Source organism: Loxodonta africana, chromosome 11 (genome assembly GCF_030014295.1).
Source record: "Loxodonta africana isolate mLoxAfr1 chromosome 11, mLoxAfr1.hap2, whole genome shotgun sequence".
Lineage (NCBI taxonomy): Eukaryota > Metazoa > Chordata > Mammalia > Proboscidea > Elephantidae > Loxodonta > Loxodonta africana.
Window position 1 is genome coordinate 8,876,898 of NC_087352.1, and position 25,324 is coordinate 8,902,221.

General features: G+C 41.3%; 2 protein-coding genes across 2 annotated transcripts; both read left to right on the forward strand.

Moving 5' to 3' along the window:
* The first annotated feature begins 834 nt into the window (after nt 1–834).
* On the forward strand, nt 835–2,003 carry LOC100675446 (vomeronasal type-1 receptor 4-like). The gene has a single exon (XM_003406408.3). It carries the CDS (start codon nt 936–938, stop codon nt 2,001–2,003), a length of 1,068 nt encoding a protein of 355 aa, XP_003406456.2. The 5' UTR covers nt 835–935.
* A 17,718-nt stretch (nt 2,004–19,721) lies between these two features.
* LOC100675729 (vomeronasal type-1 receptor 4-like) lies at nt 19,722–20,690 on the forward strand. Its single transcript, XM_003406409.3, has one exon. The coding sequence runs from the start codon at nt 19,722–19,724 to the stop codon at nt 20,661–20,663; it is 942 nt and encodes a 313-aa protein (XP_003406457.1). The 3' UTR covers nt 20,664–20,690.
* Nucleotides 20,691–25,324: the final 4,634 nt, after the last annotated feature.

A 25,324-nucleotide genomic window follows, 5' to 3' on the forward strand; every position in this document is an offset into this window, starting at 1 on the left:
CCAGAGTTGGGGGAAACCTTACTACCATCTAAGAAAAAGTGCCAGCAGCAGAGCATGCCCGTTGGACCCAGGGTCTCTGCCCTAAGAGCATCCTAGACCCAGGATGGAGAGAGCTGTAACATTGGAGATGGCAACAAGCAGAGAGGCAAGCACTTCAGAATCTAGTGGTAGAGAAACGGCAGCAGAAGAACCAGGAGACCCACACAAGATGGCTTCAGGGGGATTTCCTGCCTTTGAGCAAGAAGGCTACAGAGGGCATGACAACCCAGGGAGCAGAAGAGATGAGCGTCTTCAAGCAAGAGACTTGCTGGCGTAGTTGGGTGTCTCTGGCAAAGCTAAGTGCTTTGTAACATTTGCCCAAGGAGGGCAGACACCGTGCTGAGTGTCAGGGGCCAAGAGAAGACTGTGAGTACTGCCTGTGAGTTCTGTGCAGCCATTGCAACAAACTATCAAACCCAGAAGGTAAGCACAGAGTGCTTTGGGAGGGGCGATTAGTGTCATAATTGGTAAAAAGTTTGCAGAGAGAATGTATGTCTGACCTAACTCTCATAGGAATCAGCCTTGGGCTGATACTGATGGTGATTCTCCCCCTTATGAAGCTAGAGGAGGTGTGATGCCTCCACCAACAACACGTTTTACACAATTGGTTAGTAAAGTATGGTGGTTAACGCATGGTCTTTGTAACCAGCTCAGCCAGGTTGAAGTCCACACTCTGCCCCTAAACAACATGTGAATTTAGACACATCTCTTAACCCCTCTGTACTTAAATTTTCCTCTTCGTATAATGAACGTAATAGTAGCCCTTGCCTCAAAGATTGATGAAGAATAAAAATGTTAGCACATGTATGGTCTCCATGTCATACATTCCAAGTGCTCTTTAAAACATACATCCAACTCTTGGAAATCTCTTATTGAAAGAAAAACTTTAAGTCAACATGTGTAATTGGGAATTAATGGTAGGTGCAGAATTGTGGATTTCAGTTTACATAATATATGTGGCCCACGTCTCATCTTCCCATCTAGGACCCTCTGGCTCTGAAGACAAATATCAGTCACTGGGAACTGAGAGGATGTTCTCTAAGGATTTGACATTTGGAATGATCTTCTTATTACACACTGCAGTTGGTATCCTGGGGAATTTTTCTCTTCTTTTCCAGTATATCTTCCTTTACTTCTCTAAATGCAGGTTACGGTCCACAGACTTGATTCTCAAGCACCTGGCTGTAGCCAATTCCTTGTCCATTCTCTGTAAAGGAATCCCTAAGACTATGGAAGGTTTTGGATGGAAAAATTTCCTCAATGATGTTGGATGCAAATTTGTTTTATATGTTCACAGAGTGGGCAGGGGAGTGTCCTTTGGCAGCACCTGTCTGTTGAGTATCTTCCAGGCCATCATCATCAGCCCCAGGAACTCTGGGTGGGCAGAGCTTCAAGTGAAAGCTCCCAAGTACATGGGCTTCTCTATTTTCCTGTGCTGGACCCTGCACATGCTGCTAAATACTGGTTTTGTTATGTTTGTGACTAGTAATTGGAGCAATTATAACATCACAAAGAAAAAGTTCTATGGATACTGTTCTTCTGTGCGACATGACCAAACCGATGATTTACTACATTCATTATGGGTAGCGCTACCTGACATTGTGACTTTGGGAATCATGCTCTGGTTCAGCAGCTCCATGGTTTTCATCCTGTACAAACACAAGCAGCGGGTCCAACACATTCTTAGATACAACATCTCCCCCAGAGCCTCTGCTGAGACCAGAGCCACCCAAACCATCCTTGTCTTGGTGAGCACCTTTGTGTCTTTTTACATTCTCTCTTCCATATTTCAAGTTTTCATAGCTACTTTTTATCAACCTACTTCATGGATACTGGACCTGGATGCACTCATTTCTATTTGTTTTCCAACCGTCAGCCCCTTGATTCTTATAAGCTGTGATTCCAGGCTCTGCTTTGCCATGATAAAGAAGGCAAAATCCCCTCATCTTATCAGAAATATCTAGCTGTATGTTTTTCCGTAAGGTTCATGTGTTAGTGTCTTCATTCATCTCACAGAATCCAGGCACGTATGAAACAGTATAGAATGAACTCTTTTTTAGTTGCTTTTTTTTTCTTTTAAAAATTTGTTTATTGTTTTGACTTCATCTTTGTTTTTTCAGAATTTTTTTATTTTGGTAACCATATGAGTCACAGTATATTGGCCATTTCAACCGTCTTTACATGTATATTTGAGTGACAGTAAATATGTTCATCATGTTTTTCAACTATCACCATGAACCATTCCCAAATTTTTCCATCTCACTTCACAGAATCTCGGTGTCCCCTAAGAATTGTTTCCTTCTTTCCCCCTCCCCCCCAGACACCCCTAGTTACCACTAATAAACTGTTCTCTATACTGTTACCTATCCTACCCTTTGCCATCAGGTGAATTCCGACAAATTGAAACATTATCGGTCAGAGTAGAACTGCTCCATAGGGCTTCCAAGGAGTGGCTGGTGGGTTCCAACTGTGGGTTTTATGGTTAGCAGCTGAGTTCTTAAACACTCCCCCTATTCTAGATAATTTATATAATTGGCATCATACAATATGTGTCCTTTTGTGACTGATTTATTTCACCCAGCATACTGGGCACCTTTTTTTTTTTTTTTTTTTTGATTAATAGTGTATTTTGGTAATGATATCTTTTTGCTAACAATCTACCATAAACAAAGATGTACTTCTCGTGTACACTGTGGGGAAGATGAATTCAAGTAGGTGACAAAAACGGTTTGAGCTCAGCTGCTAACGTAAAAGTTTGTGCTTCAAACTCACAGAGTGGCGTCATAGAAAAAAGTCCTCTCCGTCTGCTTCAGTAAAGATTACTGCCAAGAAAGAGTGGCAGGGATGGGGGTAGCAAGGTAGGGAAAGCCAGGCATGTTGAAATTCACCAAAGGCAGCAAGATTTTGTCGGAAGTACTTACAAGGTGTGGGTAGGGTAAAGGCATGATACCTGTTTCTGTCAAGTTGATTTTGACTCACAGGAAACATGTAAGACAGAGTAGAACTGCCCCATGGAGTTTCCAAGGCTGTAATCTTTGTGGAAGCAAAGTGCCTCATCTTTCTCCCATAGGGCACTGGTGGGTTCGAACCACTGACCTTTTGGTTAGCAACATAGTGTTAATCACTGTGACACCGGGGCTCCTTTGAGGCATGGTAGGAAGATAATAATGGAAAGGTATGGACAGGTTTGATTATGAAAGAACTTACTGGGCAACTGATTATTAAAAGATGCAGTAGTAAAAATGAGGAAAACAGGTAGGTCAGGAGAGAGGCCAAGTTACATTCAAATGGCAAATTCATCCTTTATGTGCTGCACTGGATTGAAATTGTCTTCCAGGATCTGGTTCTCCTTCATTTTCATTGACTCCAGCTCATTTCCAGGAAACTCCATGTGTTGGTGTCCATCTGGAGGAGAGAATGGGAAGGAAAAACTATGAAAAATGTAAGCAATACAATGGAATAATTTATGTAGAAATTGTTAAATTGAAACCTAATTTGCTGTGCAAGCTTTCACCTTGAAGAGAATAAAATATTATTAAAAAAAAAAAAAGAAGGAGAAGAAAGAAACCAAAGTCAAAAAGTCAAACCAAGTAGTTTCTCCCACACATTCTTTTACAGTGGTTAAGAGCTGTATCTCTAAGAGGTTAGATATCTTGCCCATGCAACAGGGCAGCTGGCTTTGATTAGTCTGACTTATTGATCCAATCACAATGACTAGTTGCTGTTCTTCTTGTGTGATGTCATAGATTCGAGTCTTCCTCATAGCATCCCTATGTAGAAGGGAAAGGAACACTGCCCAGTTCTGTGCCATCCTCACAATTATTGTTATGCTTGAGCACATCTTTGCAGCCAATGTGTCAGTCCATCAGGTCGAAGGTCTTCCTCTTTTTCATAGACCCTCTACTTCACCAAGTATGATGTCCGTCTTCAGGAAATGGTATTTCCTGATAATATGTCCAAAGTACATGAGGAGAAGTCTCACCATCCTATCTTCTAAGGAGCACTCTGGCTGTACTTCTTCAAAGACAGATATATTTGTTTTTCTGGCAGTCCGTGGTATATTCAGTATTCTTTGCCAACACCATAATTCAAAGACATCAATTTTACCTGGGTCTTACTTATCTGTTGTCCAGCTTGTGCGTGCATATAAGGTCATTGAAAATACCATGGCTTGGGTCAGGTGCATCTTAGTCCTCAAAGTGACATCTTTGCTTTTTAAGACTTTAAAGGGGTCTTTTGCAGCAGACTTGCCAAATATGTTTGCTTTCTTGACTACATCTTCTATGGGCATTAATTGTGGATGCAAGAAAGATGAAATCCTTGAGAATGAGTAGAGAAAGAACAGAAGTGAGGTCAGTCTAATGCATTCCTTCCTGTTTGTTCCATTTCCAATACTCTAGTTTCCTTGCCCCTTCCTTTCTCATTTTTGCTTTAGAGTAAATGTTGACCATTCTCACTCACCTAAATGATTTTTTTAAGCTCGTCAAGGGTGATATTCTTTCTGTTATGAGCCAATCAGTTATTTAGCTAAGAGTGACCCGAAGAGATAATTTCAGTTTAAGTTTTTTTTAAAATAATTTTTATTGTGCTTTAAGTGAAAGTTTACAAATCAAGTCAGTCTCTCACACAAAAACCCATATACACCTTCCTACACACTCCCAATTACTCCCCCGCAATGAGACAGCCTGCTCCCTCCCTACACTTTCTCTTCTCGTGTCCTTTTCACCAGCTTCTAACACCCTCCACCCTCTCATCTCCCTTCCAGGCAGGAGATGCCAACATAGTCTCAAGTGTCCACCTGATCCAAGAAGCTCGCTCCTCACCAGCATCCCTCTCTAACCCATTGTCCAGTCCAATCCATGTCTGAAGAGTTGGCTTCGGGAATGGTACCTGTCCTGGGCTAACAAAAGGTCTGGGGGCCATGACCACCAGGGTCCTTCTAGTCTCAGACCATTAAGTCTGGTTTTATGACAATTTGGGGTCTGCATCCCACTGCTCTCCTGCTCCCTCAGGGGTTCTCTGTTGTGTTCCCTGTCAGGGCAGTCATCGGTTGTAGCCGGCCACCATCTAGTTCTTCTGGTCTTAGGATGATGTAGTCACTGGTTCATGTGGACCTTTCCGTCTCTTGGGCTCATAATCACCTTGTGTCCTTGGTGTTCTTCATTCTCATTTGATCCAGGAGGGTTGAGACCAATTGATGCATCTTAGATGGCTGCTTGCTAGCGTTTAAGACCCCAGACACCACTCTCCAAAGTGGGATGCAGAATGTTTTCTTAATAGATTTTATTATGCCAATTGACTTAGATGTCCCCTGAAACCATGGTCCCCAGACCCCTGCCCCTGCTACGCTGGCCTTCAAAGCATTCAGTTTATTCAGGAAACTTCTTTGCTTTTGGTTTAGTCCAATTGTACTGACCTCCTCTGTATTGTGTGCTGTCTTTTCCTTCACCTAAAGTAGTTCTTTTCTACTATCTAATTAATGAATACCCCTCTCCCACCCTCCCTCCCTCCCCCCTCTCATAACCACAAAAGAATGTGTTCTTTTCAGTTTAAACTATTTCTCAAGTTCTTATAATAGTGGTCTTATACAATATTTGTCCTTTTGCAACTGACTAATTTCACTCAGCATAATGCCTTCCAGGTTCCTCCATGTTATGAAATGTTTCCCAGATTCCTCACTGTTCTTTATCTAGGAGTAGTATTCCATTGTGTGAATATGCCATAATTTATTTATCCATTCATCCGTTGATGGGCACGTTGGTTGCTTCCATCTTTTTGCTATTGTAAACAGTGCTGCAATAAACATGGGTGTGCATATATCTGTTCGTGTAAAGGCTCTTATTTCTCTAGGATATATTTCAAGGAGTGGGATTGCTGGATCGTATGGTAGTTCTATTTCTAGCTTTGTTTAAGGAAGCACCAAATCGATTTCCAAAGTGCTTGTACCATTTGACATTCCCACCAGCGGTGTAGAAGTGTTCCAATCACTCCACAGCCTCTCCAACACTTATTATTTTGTGTTTTTTGGGGTTAATGCCAGCCTTGTTGGAGTGAGATGAAATCTCATTGTAGTTTTGATCTGCATTTCTCTAATGGCTAACAATCGTGAACATTTCCTCATGTATCTGTTAGCTACCTGAATATCTTCTTTAGTGAAATGTCTATTCATATCTTTTGCCCATTTTTTAATTGGGTTATTTGTCTTTTTGCAGCTGAGCTTTTGCAGTATCATGGAGATTTTAGAGACCAAGCGCTGATCAGAAATATCATAGCTAAAAACTTTTTCTCAGTCTGTAGGTAGTCTTTTTACCCTTTTGGTGAAGTCATTGGATGAGCAGAGGTGTTTGATTTTTAGGAGCTCCTGGTTATCTGGCTTTTCTTCTACATTCTTTATAATGTTTTGTATACTGTTTATGCCATATATTAGGGCTCCTAACGTCCCTATTTTTTCTTCCATGATCTTTATCGTTTTAGATTTTATATTTAGGTCATTGATCCATTTTGAGTTAGTTTTTGTGCATGGAGTGAGGTATGGGTCTTGTTTCAGTTTTTTGCAGATGGATATCCAGTTATGCCAGCAAAATTTGTTAAAAAGACTTTCTTTTCCCCATTTAACTGTTTTGGGACCTTTGTCAAATATCAACTGCTCATATGTGGATGGATTTATGTCTGGATTCTCAATTCCGTTTCATCAGTTTAAGTTTTAAGGAGTATCTCAGGGTAATAGTCTCAAAGAGTTCTCTAGTGTCAACAAGTCCACTAAGTCTGGACTTTTTAAGAATTCAAGATCTTTTCCTCATTTTCTCCCATTTTATCATGATGCATCTGCTGTGGCTCTGATAAGAACAGTCAGTATAGGTAGCCAGGCACCATCTATTTCTTGTGGTCTCTGGGTAGATGAGGCTGCAGTTCCTGTAGATTATAAGTGTTGTAGACTAATCTCTTCTTTGAGACTTTAGTTTTATTCTCTTCTTCTCCCACTGAGTAAAGACTAAAGGATGTATTTTAGATGGCCATTCACAAATTTTTAAGACTCCAGACACTACTCAATACATTGGGATGTAGAACATACATGAAAATACATGTAACTATATTATTTATGAACTATATTATGCCAGTTGAGTTGTCCCTTGAGAGGATGGTCCAAAGTCTTCAGTCCCAGAAAACTAAACTTGCTGACTTTGGTTTCTGCAAATGACCTAAGAAATCAAGATACTTTCATTTTCCAAAATAGCCAATCCAATAGGGTCTACAGAGACCTTTCACCTAGCAAAGTAACATCAGGAAGGCAGGAATGGGGCTTAATGAGGTCATGCATGCATATTCATTGATTGGGTTGATCATAACTGTGCATTAAGACCCCAGTCATGTGTATTCACTGAGGTCCCAATGACCAGGGGTCCCTGGACTTTGGAGCACACTCTTTGGGGACTTACTGGATTGATGAGATCATCCATGCACAGGAGGCACAGTGGCAAGTCCCTGTGAAAAATGATTCCTCTTGCCAGGGCCATTCCCAGACTTTGTCTGGTGTGTCTCTTCACTTGTATCCTTTCTGGTTATACTAAATGGGTAACTGTAAGTATAGGAAAGAGTCTTCACAGATTTTGTGAGCTGTTATAGAGAATTAACAGACTCACAGGGTCAGTGAATCAGCAGGGACTGGCAGGACAGAGTTAAAGAATGTTGACCCAGGTCTGGGTGGCTGTTGGTCAAGGAAAGGCTGCACGGGCACTGGATGAAGAAGGACAGAGTCCTTGAAACTAATCCCTGAGTTCATTTTTTAGTCAAACAAGAAATTGTCTCAAAAAGTAAAGAATATCACACATAAGGATGGTGCTCTTTTAAAAAAACATCTATATGAGACCAAAGAGTAAACAATTACTTTAGAACAAAGATGAGAATATAAGTGGGCATGGAAGTTAGATTAATGGAAATGGAACAACGACAACAAAAAGAATGAGAATGTTAATACATTGTGAACAATATAAAAAAAATCACTGAACAACTTCTGCAGATATTGTTACATGGAAACTTAAACTTCCACGAAAACCATCACAGAAAACGTAATTAAATATTATTTACAAAATAAAAAATTATAGAGTCCATCTATATTGTGATCTAGTCCCAGTAGACTAGAGAGAGAGAGAGGGAGGGAGAGAGATGGAGAGAGAAACAGAGAGGCCAGCTGGTCTGAAGCGCAGGAAGTTGTATAGCCTCCTGAGCCTACGGTTGTTCTCTGATGACCTGAACTCAGGTGAGCAGGGATGTTGTGACCCAGTTCAGGGTAGCTGGGGATGAATTTTGATCTGACTTTGGGTGGTTAGGGTCAGAAAGAGATAGTACCAGAGACATGGCTGGCATGGAGGAAATGGAGATGTGGGAGAGTGAGGCCTGGATCCACTTCCAGTTAGGAGTTGGTGTCATGGTGATCCTCGCCACAAAGTTAGTGATAAAGTTTTCCACATTGATAGCAAAAAAGGTAGCAATGTTTTCACAGTGAGAATGTGTCGGGGGATGGTACATCTTCTGTCTGTAGACCCACCTCGATCCTTGAATCTAGGGCCTCATCTGGGTTGTGCCTAACAGAAATCCAATTCCTCCTGCCATTTTTCCTGATGAACTGGTCTTCTTTCTCAGATTACCCTTAATATTTAGAAGCAATTTTCCTAAAAGTGTGGTAGACACCATCCCTGGTGATATGGTAAAAGACTTTAGGTAGTGTAAGAATAATCTACTTTTCATTTTAATAGTTACATGTATTTTCAAGCATATTAATAGATACCTATTTAAAAAAAAAAAAAACCCGTTGCCGCCGAGTCCATTCCGACTCTTAGCAACACAATAGGGCAGAGTAGAACTGCCACATAGAGTTTCCAAGGAGCTCCAGGCAGATTCGAACTGCTGACCTTTTGGTTAGCAGCCATAGCACTTAACCATTATGCCACCAGGGTTTCCTACAGATATCTATAGGTGGATATTAATAGATACATGACTTGTATACTACATTGCAGGTAGTATACATAACCCGGCTTCCTACAGGGTTATGTTCCAAGGAAGACTCTGTCATAACTTGGTCCTGACGTAAGTTGAATACCTCCTTTTTTTTAATTAGTTTTCATTATTATTGCCTTTTATTATGAGTATTTATGTAAATATGATCTTTATTTGTCTTTGGAGTTGGCATGAGAATGATCAAAACAGCAAATTACATTGTACAACATTGTACGTAGCACATATTACTAATGATAATATGAAAAAAAAAGCACGGCAAAAGTCCTGTCTGTTGTAACAAGAAAAGATTTTAAATCAGAACTACCCGTATATGTGTTACATATGTGTGTGTGTGTGTGTTTTGACATACATATTTGCCCAACTAGCACCACAGTATCAATGGATGTTTTTGTTAGAACAAACCTAAGCCCATTGCTTTAGAGAGTTTGCCAACTCCTAGCGACCCTGTACAACAGAGTAGGACTACCCCATAGGATTTCTAAATGTGTAAAATATATATATATATATGTGTGTGTGTGTGTATATATATAGTGCTTTAGGTGAAAGTTTACATTGAAAATTTGTTTCTCATTAAAAAATTAATACACATATTATTTGTGATATTAGTGGTCAACCCCATGCCGTGTCAACTCTCTCCTCTTCTAGACCTTGGGTTCCACATTTCCATTCATCCAGCTTTCCTGCCACCTCCTGCATTCACATTCTTGCCCCTGGGCTGGTGTGCCCATCCAAGACTGTAATCTTTACAGAAGCTGACTGCCACATCTTTCTCCTGCAGAGGGGCTGGTGTGTTCGAGCCCTCAACCTTTTGGTTAGCAGCTAAGCTGTTAAGCATTGTACCACCAGGGCTCTTCATTCTTAGAACAAGATGAAGTTAAATAAATACTAAATACACTAAAAAAAATTAACAATCAATTCATGCAGTTTGCAATATATAGGATTAAATCCCCCACGTGTCTGTCAGTTTGTTGTACTGTGGGGCTCCTGTGTTGCTGTGATGCTGGAAGCTATGCCACCTGAAATACCAGCAGGGTCACCCATGGTGGACAGGTTTCAGCTGAGCTTCCAGACTAAGTCAGAACTGAAGAAGGACCCAGAGGTCTACTTCCCAAAAGAATTAGCCAGTGAAAACCTTATGAATAGCAGCAGAACATTGTCTGATATAGTGCTGGAAGATGAGCCCCCCAGGTTGGAATGCACTCAAAAGACGACTGGGAAAGAGCATCCTCTTCAAAGTAGAGTCGACCTTAATGACATGGGTGGAGTAAAGCTTTTTGGGACCTTCATTTGCTGACGTGGCAGGACTCAAAATGAAAAGAAATAGCTGCACACATCCAAAAGAATAAAATATTAAAGATACATTAACCTTACCTCCTTGTTTTCCATCGCAGTTACTACTCTCAAGGGTAACCACTATTCTCATATCTAAGAGCAAAGATCATTTTCAATTTTTATGTTTTTGATATAAATGAAATTATACAGCATGAATTCCTCATTTTTTTAATTTTTCTATAAATTATTTTGGTTGTATTTGTATTTTTTGTGTGTGTGTGTTGTCCTAAACATATGGGTAGAAAACATTGGACATTTGAACCTTCTTCATATGTACAGTACAGGGACATTAAATATGTTCATTGTATTGTTCAACCATCACTATGGACCATTCCAAATTTTTTCCAACTCCCTTAACAGAGGCTCAGTTTCCCCTAAGCATATTGTCTTCCTTTGCTCCCACTCAGACCTGGTAATCACTAATAAACTTTGGTCTCCATTCTCTTCCTTATTTTAGAAAGTTCTTATAACTGGAATCATACAATACGTGCCCCTTTGTGACCTAATTATTTCACTCAGCATAATGAGCAAATGTTTTTTTCTTTTGATTAATAGTTTATTTTGATAATAATATCTTTTTGTTAATACCTACCATCAGGAGAGTTGTGCTGCCTGTGTCTCTGCGGGCAAGTAGAATTCTAGTGGGTGGTGCAAAGGCTTCCAGCTCGACTGCTAACCTAAAAGTTGTTAGTTCAAACCCACTGAGTGGCACCATGGAAGAAAGTCCTGTCAATCTGCTTCCAAGAGATTACTGCCAAAAAAGGGCTAAAGGTGTAGGGACAGCAAAGAGAGGAAGGTCAAACATTTTGAAGTTTACCAAAAGGCAGTAAGATACTAGGAGGAATACTTACAGGGTGAGGGGAAGAGGTGAGGCATTATACCCATTGCCATCAAGTGGAGTCTGACTCACAGTGACTACAGAACAGAGCAGAACTGCTGCACTGAATTTCCTAGGCTGTAATCTTTACAGTAGTAGATTGCAATTCTTTCTCCTGCTGAGCAACTGATAATTTGGAACCACCAACCTTTAGATTACCAGCTGAGTGCTTATCCACTGCATACCAGGGCCCTTTTTAGGCATGGTAGGAAGATAATAATGCAGAGGAAGGGAAGGGTTAGATCATGAAAGAACTTACTGGACACCTGGTTTTTAAAAGAAGATGCAGTAGTAATAACGATGAAAACGGATAGGACAGGAAGAGGATAAACTACACCCATATTGCAAAGTCGTGGTTTATTTGCTGCACCTGATTGAAATCTTCTTCCAGGGTCTTGTTCGCCTTCATTTTTATAGACTCCAGCTCAGTTCCAGGAAACTCTATGTGTTGGTGCCCCTCTGGACAGAATAGAAAGGAAGAACTGTGGAAAATGTAATCAATATTTCAGAATAATTTGTGTAGAATTTGTTAAATGAGACCCGAATTAGCTGTGTAATCTTTCACCTTAAACACAATAAAATATTATTCAAAATGAGAAAAAGCAAGAGGAACCAGAGCCAAAGAGACAAACCAAGCTCTTTGGCCCACATATCCATTTACAGAGGCAAAGAGCTTTAGCTCAGTCACATAGTATTCACATTTTAGCAACCAGCTTTGATTAATCTGACTTACTGATCCAACTGGAAAGAGTAGAGAAGGAACACAAGTAACCTCAATCCCATTAATTCCATTCTGGTTGTTCCCTTTCCAGTACTCTAGTTTCTCTGCCCGCTTACATCATCTTTGTTGTAGAATAAGTTTTAATCATTTGGTCTCATATAGATGTTTTAAAAAAGAGCTCATTACTTCCTGTAATATTCTCTATACTATGAACCAATCTGTTATTCAGCTAAAAGGTGACCTGAAGGGATAATTTTCCTTCAGGAAAGCAGAGGTGGGACATAATGCAGTCATGCATATTCATTGATTGATGGATCATAACTATGCATTAATGCCACAGTCATGTATATTCTCTGAGGTCACATTGATTAGGACACCCTGGATGTTGAGACATTCTCTTTGGGACCTTAATGATTTCTGAGGACATCCATGCACAGGAGACCAAGTGACACGTCCCTGGGAACAATTGAAGCCTCTTGTTAGGGCCACTCCCAGACCATACCTGATGCTTCTCTTTGATTGCATCTTTTCTGGTTATAATAAATGGGTAACTGTAAGTATAGGTAACAGTCTCCATGGATTTTGTGAGCTATTATAGAAAATTAAGGAGTCCAAAACGTCAGTGAGCCAGAAGGGGCTGGCAGGACAGAGTGGATGCGTGTAGACCCAGCTCAGGGTAGATGGTGTCCAGGGAAAGGCACAGGATGAAGAAGGACAGAGTCATAGAAATTACCCCAAGAAGACTCCTTTTAGCTAAATAACAGATAGACTCACAAAATAAAGAATATCACCCATGAGGACTGTGCTCTGTTAAAAAAAAAAAAAAATCTATATGAGTCAAACAGTCAACACTAATTGTAAGACAAAGATGAGAAGGGAAGGGGGCAATGAGTCATTTCTAACTCATGTAGGATAGAGTAGAACTGTCCCATAGGGTTTTCTATGCTGTTATATTAACAGAATAAGATCACCAGGTCTTTCTCTGTGAGAGCCGCTGCGTGGGTCTAAATCACCAACCTTTGGCTTAGCAGCCAATCTTACTTAATATGACCCTTTTGGGCATAGTGTTTGTGACTCACACACAATGATTGAGTGGAACTATGCAAATAAGTATATGCCATTTCGGTAGGTTTAAAAGCAGACTCAGAGGAAGCAAGCAGGAACTGTAACATAGAAGAGAGGGAGAGCTATAACAAAGGAGAAGGTGAGAAGCAGCAGCAGAGAATGGTGGCAGCAGAACCAGGAGACTGGCAGGAGACGAGGTGGTGGGCTTGCAAACCCACTGAGCAAGAGTGTTGAGCACCTTCAGACAAAGGTATGCTTGTAGAGAAGGGTGCCTCCAGGCACTGGGTGGAGCCAGACTTGACAATCCGTGGACAAGAGCTGTTAGCCATAAGGCTGATGCTTACTGGAGGAGCTAGGAGCCTCTGGGCACTTATCTGCAGAGCTAAAAGAGCTTTGTAACACTTGCTGTAGCAGAGAAAAGGCCAGGCTGAGTGGTAGAGGGGCCAAGGAGCAGGGAAAGACCTACCTGCAGGCACGGCTGAAAGGACGCTGTCCTGATAGAAAAAACTGTATGATGAGATTTCCTGAATATGAACTGTAAACTGTTACTTCCTAATAAACCTAATAATCATGATTATTGGCTGTGAGTTTTCTTGACAATTGCAGCAGATTATTGAACTCAGCAGAGAAGTGAAGACGACCTTGGGAGGGATGATTGGTATCACAGCTGATAAAAAGGGCTGGTGAGAGGAAGTATGTCTGTCCTCTGCCTCATAGGAATCAGTCTTGGGCTGTTGATCTTGATTCTCCTTCCCCCTTGTGAAGTTACAGGAGGTCAATCATCTCCTCCTTGCCATTTTTACACAAGATCTTTACTGTTGTGAACCAGGACTCCTTTACTTTACCACTAGAAGAGTTAATTAGCCCCAAATAATTGAGGAGAGAGTGAGTGAGGAGAGGAGCTATATACTATTGTTAGTTATTAGGGAACTAGGAGCTTTGGTCTTGTAATGGTTAAGTACTTGGATGCCAACTAAAAGACTGACAGTTCAAACCCATCCAGTGACTCTGAGGGAGAAAAGACCTGTCAATCTGCTCCCCTAAAAAGATTACAGAATAGACAATTCTGTGGGGACAGTCCTCCTCTGTCATATGGGGTTGCTATAACTGGGAATCAACTCAACCGAACACAACAACTAGGGGACTAATTTGAAGAGAAACAGGAGAGGGAGATACCATGGAGGGAGCCTACGTTAGGATAGGAACAACATGAATAGGTGTGAAAGAAGTAGTTCAAGTTATATTTAGAAGATAGAATTCCTGGAACCACGTGAGTGGTCAGGGCCAGAAAATAATTAAGGGGCCACCTGGTCATGATCCCAAGAGATAAGTTCCATATTCTTCAGAGAAGACCAGGTTGGGAGTACATGGAACACTCATTCTCTGGGGTAGAGACTGCAGATTACTTCACTAGAAAAGGAGTCATTGATATGCAGAAAGGAGACAGTCAGGCTCCTTACCTGCCTGATGAGCTGGCCCCCTTCCACCTTACCTCAGCCAGCACCAAGGTCTGATCTTCTCAGACACAGGCCCAGGGAGACTCTGAAACCTTTTCCAGCCTTCCAGAATGTTTCCCTGCCTGTCTGTTGGTGACAACCCAGAGAGCTATAGGGATGCAGATTAAGAGCCATCAGCCCCACCTTTTCTGTGGTGTTCTTGGGGTAACCTACATACACGTAACTCTCTATAAATACTGAGAATCTACTGTGTTGTGTGAGACAGTGGTGGTTTAGTTTGGAATTCTTGCCGTCCATGTAGGAGGCATGTTTTCAACTCCCAGCCAATGCACCTCATGAGCACCCACTACTCAACTGTCAGTGGAGGCTTGTGTGTTGCTATGATGTTGAGCAGGTTTCAGCAGAGATTATAGACAAAGGCGGACTATGAAGAAACCTGGCAATCTACTACCGAAAATCAGTCAATAAAAAGTCTATGCCTCTGAAACTATAACAATGAGATGATCTTTAAAACTTAGATCAAAAATGTCTACTGAAATCTTAAAATCAAATAGTGCAGCTTAAATGCTAAAGAATGTCTCCCTTGAGCATTATGCTTTTTTAAGGACTAATTACATATGAAATCAAATTGACAACACAACTCAAAACATTAGATAAGAGATGGGGGCAGTGAGTTTATGTTAATGGTGGACAAACAACTAAGAGAAGAAGGAGGGTTAGAATGTTTGCACAACTCAAAGAATGTAATCAAAGTCATTGAATTGTACATGTAGAAAAGGCAAATTGGAGGAGCCCTGTGTCATGGTGGTTAAGCACTCAAATGCTAAACAATAGTTAGGCAGTTTGAGCCCACCAGCCACTCTGGGAGAAAGAGATGGCAGCCAGATTCCATAAAGATTGTAGCCTTGGAAACCCTAAGGAGCAGTTCTAGTCTGTCCTACATGGTCAATATGAGTCGTAATTGGCTCAGCGACAATGGGTTTGTTGTTGTGTATATTCTCAACAACAATAAAAGCAAAAAAAAAAAAAAGCATTCAGGATTAGATTGGTCCCATCCCCTACCAATCATGGGGGTGGCACAGAATCAGTCAGTATTTGGTTCTTCTCTGCTTGGTGGACTGGTTTCAGCAGAGCTTTTATTTTAAAACAGATTAGGAAGAGAGACCTGGCCATTCCCTTCCAAAATGAGCCAGTGAAACGTCAATGAATTTCAATTGTTCAATGCTGTTTTGCACAGAGCCACCATGACTCAGGCGCCAACTCAAGGGCAGCTAACAACGACATCAACAATCTATTTTATATCACTTACTATATGACAGATACTGTGCTAAGTGCATTTGCTTATATATATTTGTAGATGACTGTGGTAACCAGCCAGTGCTCTTAAATTAAGTAGTTAACAGTAGATTATCTAACCTTGTGTTGTTGTTCAGTCTTGATGAGTCGATTCTGACTCATAGTCATACTTATGACTGAGTATTACCACCCCATAGGGTTTTCTTAGCTGTAATATTTATGGGGAAACTCTGGTGGTTAAGTGCTATGGCTGCCAACCAAAAGGTTGACAGCTCTAATTCACCAGGTGCTCCTTGGAAACTATGGGGCAGTTCTCCTCTGTCCTATAGGGTTGCTATGAGTCGGAATTGACTCGACAATGGTGGGTTTAATGTTTATGGAAGTGGATCTCTAGGTTTGTCTCCTGCAAGCCCCCAAGTGGGATTGAATCACCGGCCTTTTAGTTAGCAGCCAAGTGTTTAACCATTGTGACACCAGGGGTTTGTAATGGATAGTTAAAGCAATTGTAGAATCTGTCTGTTTAATTATCTGGTCCTGGAACATTTATTTGTGAGGGATTCATAAACTCTCTTTCAATGGCTACTGTTCTCTTTAGGCCTCTTAACACACTAGAGGAGTCAATAATGGTAAAGCATATTTTCTTAAAAAATTCCTATATTCATTGGCATTGACTTGTACAAGTGACTATAGGGTCGCTATGAGTTGGAATTGACTCGTTGGCACTAGGTTTGGTTTGGGTGTGTACAAGTGAGCCCAGTGATTTGTCATGTAAATTATTGGCAGCATGTTCTTTTTTAACTTGTGTCTCTTTCAAACCCTTAAGTATTTTTTATGATTTCACTTTCCTTTCATGACTTCAGTGATGGTGCAGCTCGTGGGCTGAAGATGAGAAAAGACTGGTAGGAGAAATTCTCGGAGGAGCAGAGAATCAAGACAGCCTCACGTGCCTCAAGTGTCAGACCACAGCATTTCCTGCTCCTCCATGGAGACCCTGTCTGTCTCCAGGATACTGGACAAGAAAGAGATTCTCACAAACACCTTCCTAGCATCTTTGAGACAATCATTAGAAACTTTTAATTGGTTTTGGTAATTAACAACTGGGGAAATATTTTTCACAGATGTCATCAACTCCCCAAGCCTGTGCTGTCAATGCCACTGGAGGTGAGATAGTAATTTCAGTTCAATGGGGAGGAGAGGACACAGAAACAAATATCAGGACCTCAAGGTCTGGCTGCCGCCCTCAGACACTTGCCCTGGATGTCATGATCATCACACTGAACCAACTCTCCTGGTAGCAGGAAGGAGTCCGGTGAGTATTTTCTATTTCAGTCAGAGAGTGTGTAAGGGACGGAGGTGTATCAGGCCGTGGTTGAGTGATCGTGTTGGAATAAGGACATCTTCTGTGCTCAAACTGGTCCAATGTCACAGAGGAAGCAGGATTAAGTCCTGACTTTGAGTTAATAGGAACAGAGAGATGGGGCTACGGACCCTGCCTCAGTCCCAGACGGCTGCTAGATTCTTTTAGTGTCATCCTCAAGAATAGTGATTTTTGGTGTTTCATCCTAGTGATCATGAAACCTGATGATGAAGTTACTTAAAGGCTGTAGCTCTGAATCAATCTGCCCTGCAGCCTACTGTACAGAAATTATAAGGATTTTCAGGATTACTAGAGGTTTTCCTTTAACATCTCCACACTTGCAATACAGAACAGGATGAGCCCATGCGGTTCATCAAATCCTGTGCAGAAATAGTGTATCTGAATGGCTTTTGCTAGGACAGAAATGTTTATTCCAATTTTGGTGTATGCTGCATTAATGGGGACAGTAATTATAACTCTCCTAGAAATATTTATGGTCTGTTGATTATAGGGAGACAATGTTTTATCTAGAAGTTTGGGAGGCTGCATTTAAGGAAAACGTAACTTGATAATCATGAGTTCCACACAGCAGCTGCCAAGCTCAAGTATGTTTTGTGCTGTTTTCTCTAGTTGAAAATTACTCTGTTATTTAAATCAAAACATCAACTATTTCAATTTATAAAATGTACGAGAGGTCATGCATTGCAGATTTCATTTTCCACATGTGTCTTCTATGTCATTATTTTTGACAAAACTTGCCTCACTGCTAATATTTTTAGTTTACTTTATATTCAATAATAAATGAGTATATGATGTGAAAGTAGCAATGGCTTAGTTTCTACTCTCCACCGTTTTATCAATTATCAGTATTTCATGGCCCATAGTTTAGTGCATGACATGAAATTGTTCCGTAACTCTCGTGATAGTTGGCAGTGTATTTCGTCCCTGCCCTAGAAACTAATGCATCATTCTTTTGCCATCCTAATACCTTGGATTAATTTAAAACAATCTGCTCATAGGTTTGATCCCTATAGTACTCTACTGCAATGAGTGATGCAAATTTCACTAAAATCTTTAAGGTTCATTCACAAATGGTATTTGGCAATGAAATAAAATTTTACATATCAATAGAAGGTTGTTACAACCAACAGTATAACATAAAATATCACCAGTGTAAATTAAAATGACAAGATGCCAAGGTAAAACTAAATACAGAACTGGATTATTTGAATAACACTGCTGACGAGCATATTGTGGATTAATGTATTGCCTTTATATGACCTTTCTCGCTCGGGTCTTGTAACTCTCAAAGTAATCGAGTGGGACTATGAAAATAAGGTACTTTTGGCTCCCTAAAGGGATTTGAGAGTCTGCTACTAATGCAAATAAGGTGCATGGAATCCTTGTGTGGGTGCCTGATGCAAATGAGGAATATGGGACTCTTGTATGGGATTGGTGTGTTTTCCATCCCACTAGGTTTAAACAGAGAAAATTCCAGGGTTGGGGGGAACCTCTACCATCTAAGAAAAAGTGCCAGCAGCAGAACACATTTTGGGACCCAGGGTCTCTGCCCTAAGAACATCCTAGACCCAGGATGAAGAGGGCCGTAACATCAGAGATGGCAACAAGTAGAGAGGCAAGCATTGCAGAATCCAGTGGTAGAGAAACAGCAGCAGAAAAACCACGAGACCCACACAAGATGGTGTTTGCTGCCTTTGAGCATGGAGGCTACAGAGGCCACGGCAACCCACGGAGCAGGAGAGATGAGCGTCTTCAGGCAGGAGACTTGCTGGTGCAGTTGGGTGCCTCTAGGCACTTATTGACAAAGCCAAGTGTTTTGTAACATTTCCCCAAGCAGACCAGACACTGTGCTGAGTGTCAAGGACCAAGAGAAGCCTGTGAGTATCGCCTGTGAGTTCCGTGTGGCTGTTTCAACAAACTATCAGACACAGAAGATAAGTTGAGAGTTCGTTGGCAGAGATGGTTAGAGTCATAATTGGTAAAAAGTTTGCAGCGAGAATGTATTCCTGACCTAACTCTTAAGATTCAGCCTTGGACTGATATTGATAGTGATTCTCCCCCTTGTGAAGTTAGAGGAGGTGTGAAGCCTCCATCGACAACACATTTTTCACACTTGGTTAATAGAGTATGGTGGTCAATGCACTGTCTTTGTAACCAGCTCAGCCAGGTTCAAGTCCCCACTCTGCCCTTAACCAACATGTGAATTTAGACAAACCCCTTAACCTCTCTGTGCTTAAGTTTTTCTCTTTGTTACAATGAATGCAATAGTAGCCCTTGCCTCAAATAATGATGAAGAATAAAGTAGTTAGAACATATATGGTCTTCACATCATACATTCCAAGTGCTCTTTAAAGCATACATCCAACTCTTGGAAATCTCTTATTGAAAGAAAAACTTTAAGTCAACATTTGTAATTGGGAATTAATGGTAGGTGCAGAATTGTGGATTTCAGTTTACATGACATATGTGGCCCATGTCTTATCCTTCCATCTAGGACCCTCTGGCTCTGAAGACAGATATTAGTCAGTGGGAACTGAGAGAATGTCCTCTAAGGATTTGACGTTTGGAGTGATTTTCTTATTATTGACTACAGTTGGTGTCCTGGGGAATTTTTCTTTTCTTTCCCCGTATATCTTCCTTTATTTCACTAAATGCAGGTTACAGTCCACAGACTTGATTCTCAAGCACCTGACTGTAGCCAACTCCTTGTCCATTCTCTGTAAAGGAATCCCAAAGACTATGGCAGGTTTTGGGTGGAAAAATTTCCTCAATGATGTTGGATGCAAATTTATTTTATATGTTCACAGAGTGGGCAGGGGAGTGTCCTTTGGCAGCACCTGTCTGTTAAGTATGTTCCAGGCCATCACCATCAGCCCTAGGAGCTCCAGGTGGGCAGAGCTTCAAGTGAAAGCTCCCAAGTACATGGGCTTCTCCATGTTCCTGTGCTGGATCCTGCACATGCTGCTAAATACTGATATTGTTATGTCTGTGACTAGTAATTGGAGCAATTATAACATCACAAAGAAAAAATTCTATGGATACTGTTCTTCTGTGCGACATGACCAACACATTGGTTTACTACACTCATTATGGCTGGCACTCCCTGATGTTGTGACTTTGGGACTCATGCTCTGGTTCAGTGGCTCCGTGGTTTTCATCCTGTACAAACACAAGCAGCGGGTCCAACACATTCATAAGAACAAAATCTCCCCCAGTGCCTCTGCTGAGACCAAAGCCACCCAAACCATCCTTGTCCTGGTGAGCACCTTTGTATCTTTTTCCATTCTCTCTTCCATATTTCAAGTTTTTATAGCTGTTTTTTATCAACCAACTTCATGGATACTGGACATGGATGCACTATTTTCTATGTGTTTCCCAACTGTCAGCCCCTTGATTCTCATGAGCTGTGATTCCAGCCTCTCCAGGCTCTGCTTTGCCTTGATAAAGAAGACAAAAACCCCTCATCTTATCAGAAATACCTAATTGTATGTTTTCCCACAAGGTTCATGTGTTAGTGTATTCACTTCACAAAACCCAAGCACATATGAAACAGGATAGGATTAACTCTTTTTTATTTGTTTTTTTTTTTCTTTAAAAAAAAAAATTCTTTATTGTTTTGACTTCATCTTTGTTTTTTCAGAATTTTTTATTTTGGTAACTATATGAGTCATAATAAATTGGCCATCTCAAGCGTCTTTACATGTACAGTTCGGTGACAGTAAATATGTTCATCTTGTTGTTCAACTATCATTGTGAACCATTTCCATATTTTTCCATCTCACTTAATGGAAAAAAAAAAAAAAAGAAGCAGCTCAGTGTCCCCTGATAATTGTGTCTTTCTTTTCCCCTCCCTCTCAGCCACCCCTGGTAACCACTAATAAACTCTGGTCTCTATACTCTTACCTATTCTACACTTTGCCATCAAGGGAACTCCAACAAAAAACACCCCTACTGGTCAGAGTAGAACTGCTCCGTAGAGTTCCCAAGGAGTGGCTGGTGGATTCAAACTGCCGGTTTTTTGATTAGCAGCCGAGTTCTTAACCACTACACCCAAAGGCTCGCACCTATTCTAGATAGTTTATATAAATGGAATCATACAATTTGTGTCCTTCTGTGATTGATGTATTTCACTCAGCTTAATGGGCAACTGTTTTTTTTTTTTCTTTTTGGTCTTTTGATTAATAGTTTATTTTGGTAATGATATATTTTTTCTGAAGATCTACCATCAGCAAAGATTTATTTCTTGTACACACTGTAGGGAAGTAGAATTCTAGTAGCTGGCAAAAATGGTTTGAACGCAGCTGCTAACCTAAAGGTTTGTGCTTCAAACCCAGAGAACGGCACCATAGAAGAAAGGCCTCTGGATCTGCTTCAGTAAAGATTATTGCCAGGAAAGAGTGGCAGGGATGGGGGTAGCAAGGTGAGAAAGGCCAGACATGTTAAAATTCAGCCAGGCAGCAAGATTTTAGCAGAAGTACTTACAATGTTTGGGTAGGCTAGAGACATGATACCTGTTTCTGCCAAGTCAATTTTGGCTCACAGCAACCACATAAGACAGAGTAGAACTGCCCCATAGGATTTCCAAGGCTGTCATCTTTGTGGAAGGAAAATGCTTCATCTTTCTCCCATGGGGCACTGGTGGGCTCGAACCACTGGCTTTTTGGTTAACAGCCTAGTGTTAACCACTGTGACACCAGGGCTTCTTTGAGGTGTGGTAACCAAAGCAAACCCATTGCCATCAAGTAGATTCCGACTCATAGCGACCCTATAGGACAAAGTAGAACTGCCCCATAGAGTTTCCAAGGAGCACCTGGTGGATTCTAACTGCTGACCCCTTGGTTAGCAGCCATAGTACTTAACTACTATGCCACCAGGGTTTCCTGAGGCATGGTAGGAAGATAATAATGGAAAGGTGGGGACAGGTTAGATTATGAAAGAACTTACTGGGCAATTGATTTTTAAAAAAAGATGCACTACTAAAAATAGGGAAAACAGGTAGGACAGGAGAAAGGCCAAGTTACATTCAAATTGCTAAGTCATTCTTTATTTGCTGCACTGGGTTGAAATTTTCTTCCAGGGTTTGGTTCTCCTTCATTTTCATTGACTCCAGCTCATTTCCAGGAAACTCCATGTGTTGGTTTCTATCTGGACTAGAGAATGGGAAGGAAGAACTATAAAAACTATAACCAATATAATGGAATAAGTTGTGTAGAAATTGTTAAATTGGAACCTAATATGCTGTGTAAGCTTTCATCTTGAAGAGGATAAAATATAATTTAAAAAAAAAAGGAGGAGAAGAAAGAAACGAAAGTCAAAGGGCCAAACCAAGTAGTTTCTCCCACACATTCTTTTACAAAGGTGAAGAGCTGTAGCTCCAAGAGGTTAGATATCTGATCCATGCCACAGAGCAACCGGTTTTGATTAGTCTGACTTATTGATCCAATCACAATGACTGGTTGCTGTTGTTGTGTGATGTCATGGAGTCAATTCTGCCTCATAGCATCCCTGTGGAGAAGGGAAGGAAACACTTCCTAGTCCCGTGCCATCCTCAAAATCATTATTATCCTTGAGCCCATCTTTGCAGCCAATGCGTCAATCCATCTGGTTGTGGGTCTTCCTCTTTTTCATAGACCCTCTTCTTCACCAAGCATGGTGTCCGTCTTTAGGAAATGGTTCCTCCTGAAAACATGTCCAGAGTACCCGAGATGAAGTCTTACCATCCTATCTTCTAAGGAGCACTCTGGCTGTACTTCTTCAAAGACAGATACGTTTGTTTTTCTGGCTATCCATGGTATATTAAATTTTCTTCACCAACACCATAATTCAAAGGCATCAGTTTTTCTTTGGTCTTACTTATTTGTTGTCCAGCTTGTGCACGCATACGAGGCAATTGAAAATACCATGGCTTGGGTCAGGCTCACATTAGTCCTCAGTGTGACATCTTTGCTTTTTAAGACTTTAAAGAGGTCTTTTGCAGCAGATTTGCCAAATATCTTTGCTTTCGTGACTACATCTTCTATGGGCATTAATTGTGGATGCAAGAAAAATGAAATCCTTGAGAATGAGTAGAGAAGGAACAGAAGTGAGTTCAGTCTAATTCATTCCTTTCCAGCTGTTCCATTTCCAATATTCTCATTTCCCTGCCCTTTACCTTCTCATTTTTGCTTCACAGTAAATGCTGACCATTCTAGCTCACTTAGATGATTGTTTTTAAGGAGCTCATCCTGGGTGATATTCTTTATGTTATGAGCCAATCAGTTATTTAGCTAAAAGTGACCCAAAGAGATAATTTCAGTTTAAGTTTTAAAGAGTGTCTCAGGGTAGGAGTCTCGAAGAGTTCTCTAGTCTCAAGAAGTCCAGTAAGTCTGGACTTTTGAAGAATTCAAGTTATTTTCCTCCCATTCTATCATGATTCATCTGCTGTGGCTCTGATCAAAACAGTCAGTAGAGATAGTGGGGCATCATCTATTTCTTGTGGTCTCTGGATAGATAAGGCTGCAGTTCCTATAGATTATAAGTGCTGTAGACTAATCTCTTCTTCGAGTCTTTAGTTTTCTTCTTTTACTTTTGCTCCCAATGAGTAGAGACTAAAAGATGTATTTTAGATGGCCGTTCACAAATTTTTAAGACTCCAGACACTACTCAACACAGTGGGATGTAGAACATGCACTTTATGAACTATATTATGCCAGTTGAGTTGTTCCATGTGAGCATGGTCCAAAGCCTTCAGTCCCAGAAAACTAATCTCGCTGACTTTGGTTTCTGCAAATGAGCTGACAAATCAAGATACCTTCGTTTTCCAAAATAGCCAGGCAAATCGAGTCTACAGAGGCCTTTCATCTAGGAAACAAACATCTGGAAGGCAGGAATGGGGCTCAATGTAGCCATGCACATTCATTGTTTAGATTGATCATAACTGTGCATTAAGGCCACAGTCATGCATATTCACTGAGGTCCCAATGACTAGGGGACCCTGGATATTGGAGCACACCCTTTGGGCCTTCCTGAATTGGTGATATCATCCACGCACAGGAGACACAGTGGCAAGTCCCTGTGAAAAATGACTCCTCTTGCCAGGGCCACTCCCAGACTTTGCTTGATTTGTCTCTTCACTTATATCTTTTCTGGTTATACTAAATGGGTAACTGTAAATATAGGTATGTGTCTTCACCGATTTTTTGAGCCATTATAGAGAATTAACAAACTCACAGGGCCAGTGAATCAGCAGGGACAGGCAGGACAGAGTTGATGTGTGTTGACCCAGCTCTGGGTGGCTGTTGGTCAAGGAAAGCCTGCACCAGCACTGGGTAAAGAAGGACACAGTCCTTGGAAATAGACCCTGAGATGGTCTTTTAGATAAATAACAAATTGGCTCAAAAAATAAAGAATATCGAGAGGCAGAGCCAAGATGGTGGAATAGGCAGACGCTTCTGTTGAGCCCTCTTTACAACAAAGACCTGAAAAAACAAGTGAAACAAGTATATTCTTGACAAGCTGGGAGCCCTGAGCATCAAAGGCAAGCTTAGACAATGAACTGAGGGGCAGGAGGGGGAAGAGGCCGTTCAGAAGTGGAGAAGAGTTACTGGACCTGAATCGCAGGGAGCCCTCAGGCACCATTCCTGGAGCGGCAGTGGCATCGGTGGTCTGGCCCTAGCATTCGGCCTCAGTTTCCTCGCAGAGAGGCAGCCAGCCACTCAGCCCACTCACACCTCCGGAACCTGAGGAGAACGGCACTCTCGGCAAAAGCTAAGTACTTGCGTATATTTTACCATGCCACCCCCCTCCAAGCCAGCTTCAGCGGCTGAATCTCTGGGCCTGAGATAGACCCTGGAGAGCACCTAGAGCCATTCTCTTGGCCTTGGGGGAGGAAAAAATTTGCAACTTGGGGAAAAGATGATTTGCTAGCTCCATTAACTGGGGGAGCTCAGGAGAGAAGTGGCTCCTGTCCAGGCATAAACCATCCGTGGACCTTGAACACCTTTCTCTTCTGCATGGACCTGTGTGGGCCTATTTTGGGGGAATAGGCCCTTGCTGGCAAAGTCTAACCATTTCAGCTGTGTGGTGGAGAGGTGGGTGTTTGACGTTTAACATCGCTTTGCCTATTAAACAAGGCCATCACCTACCTACAACAGGGACCTAAGGAC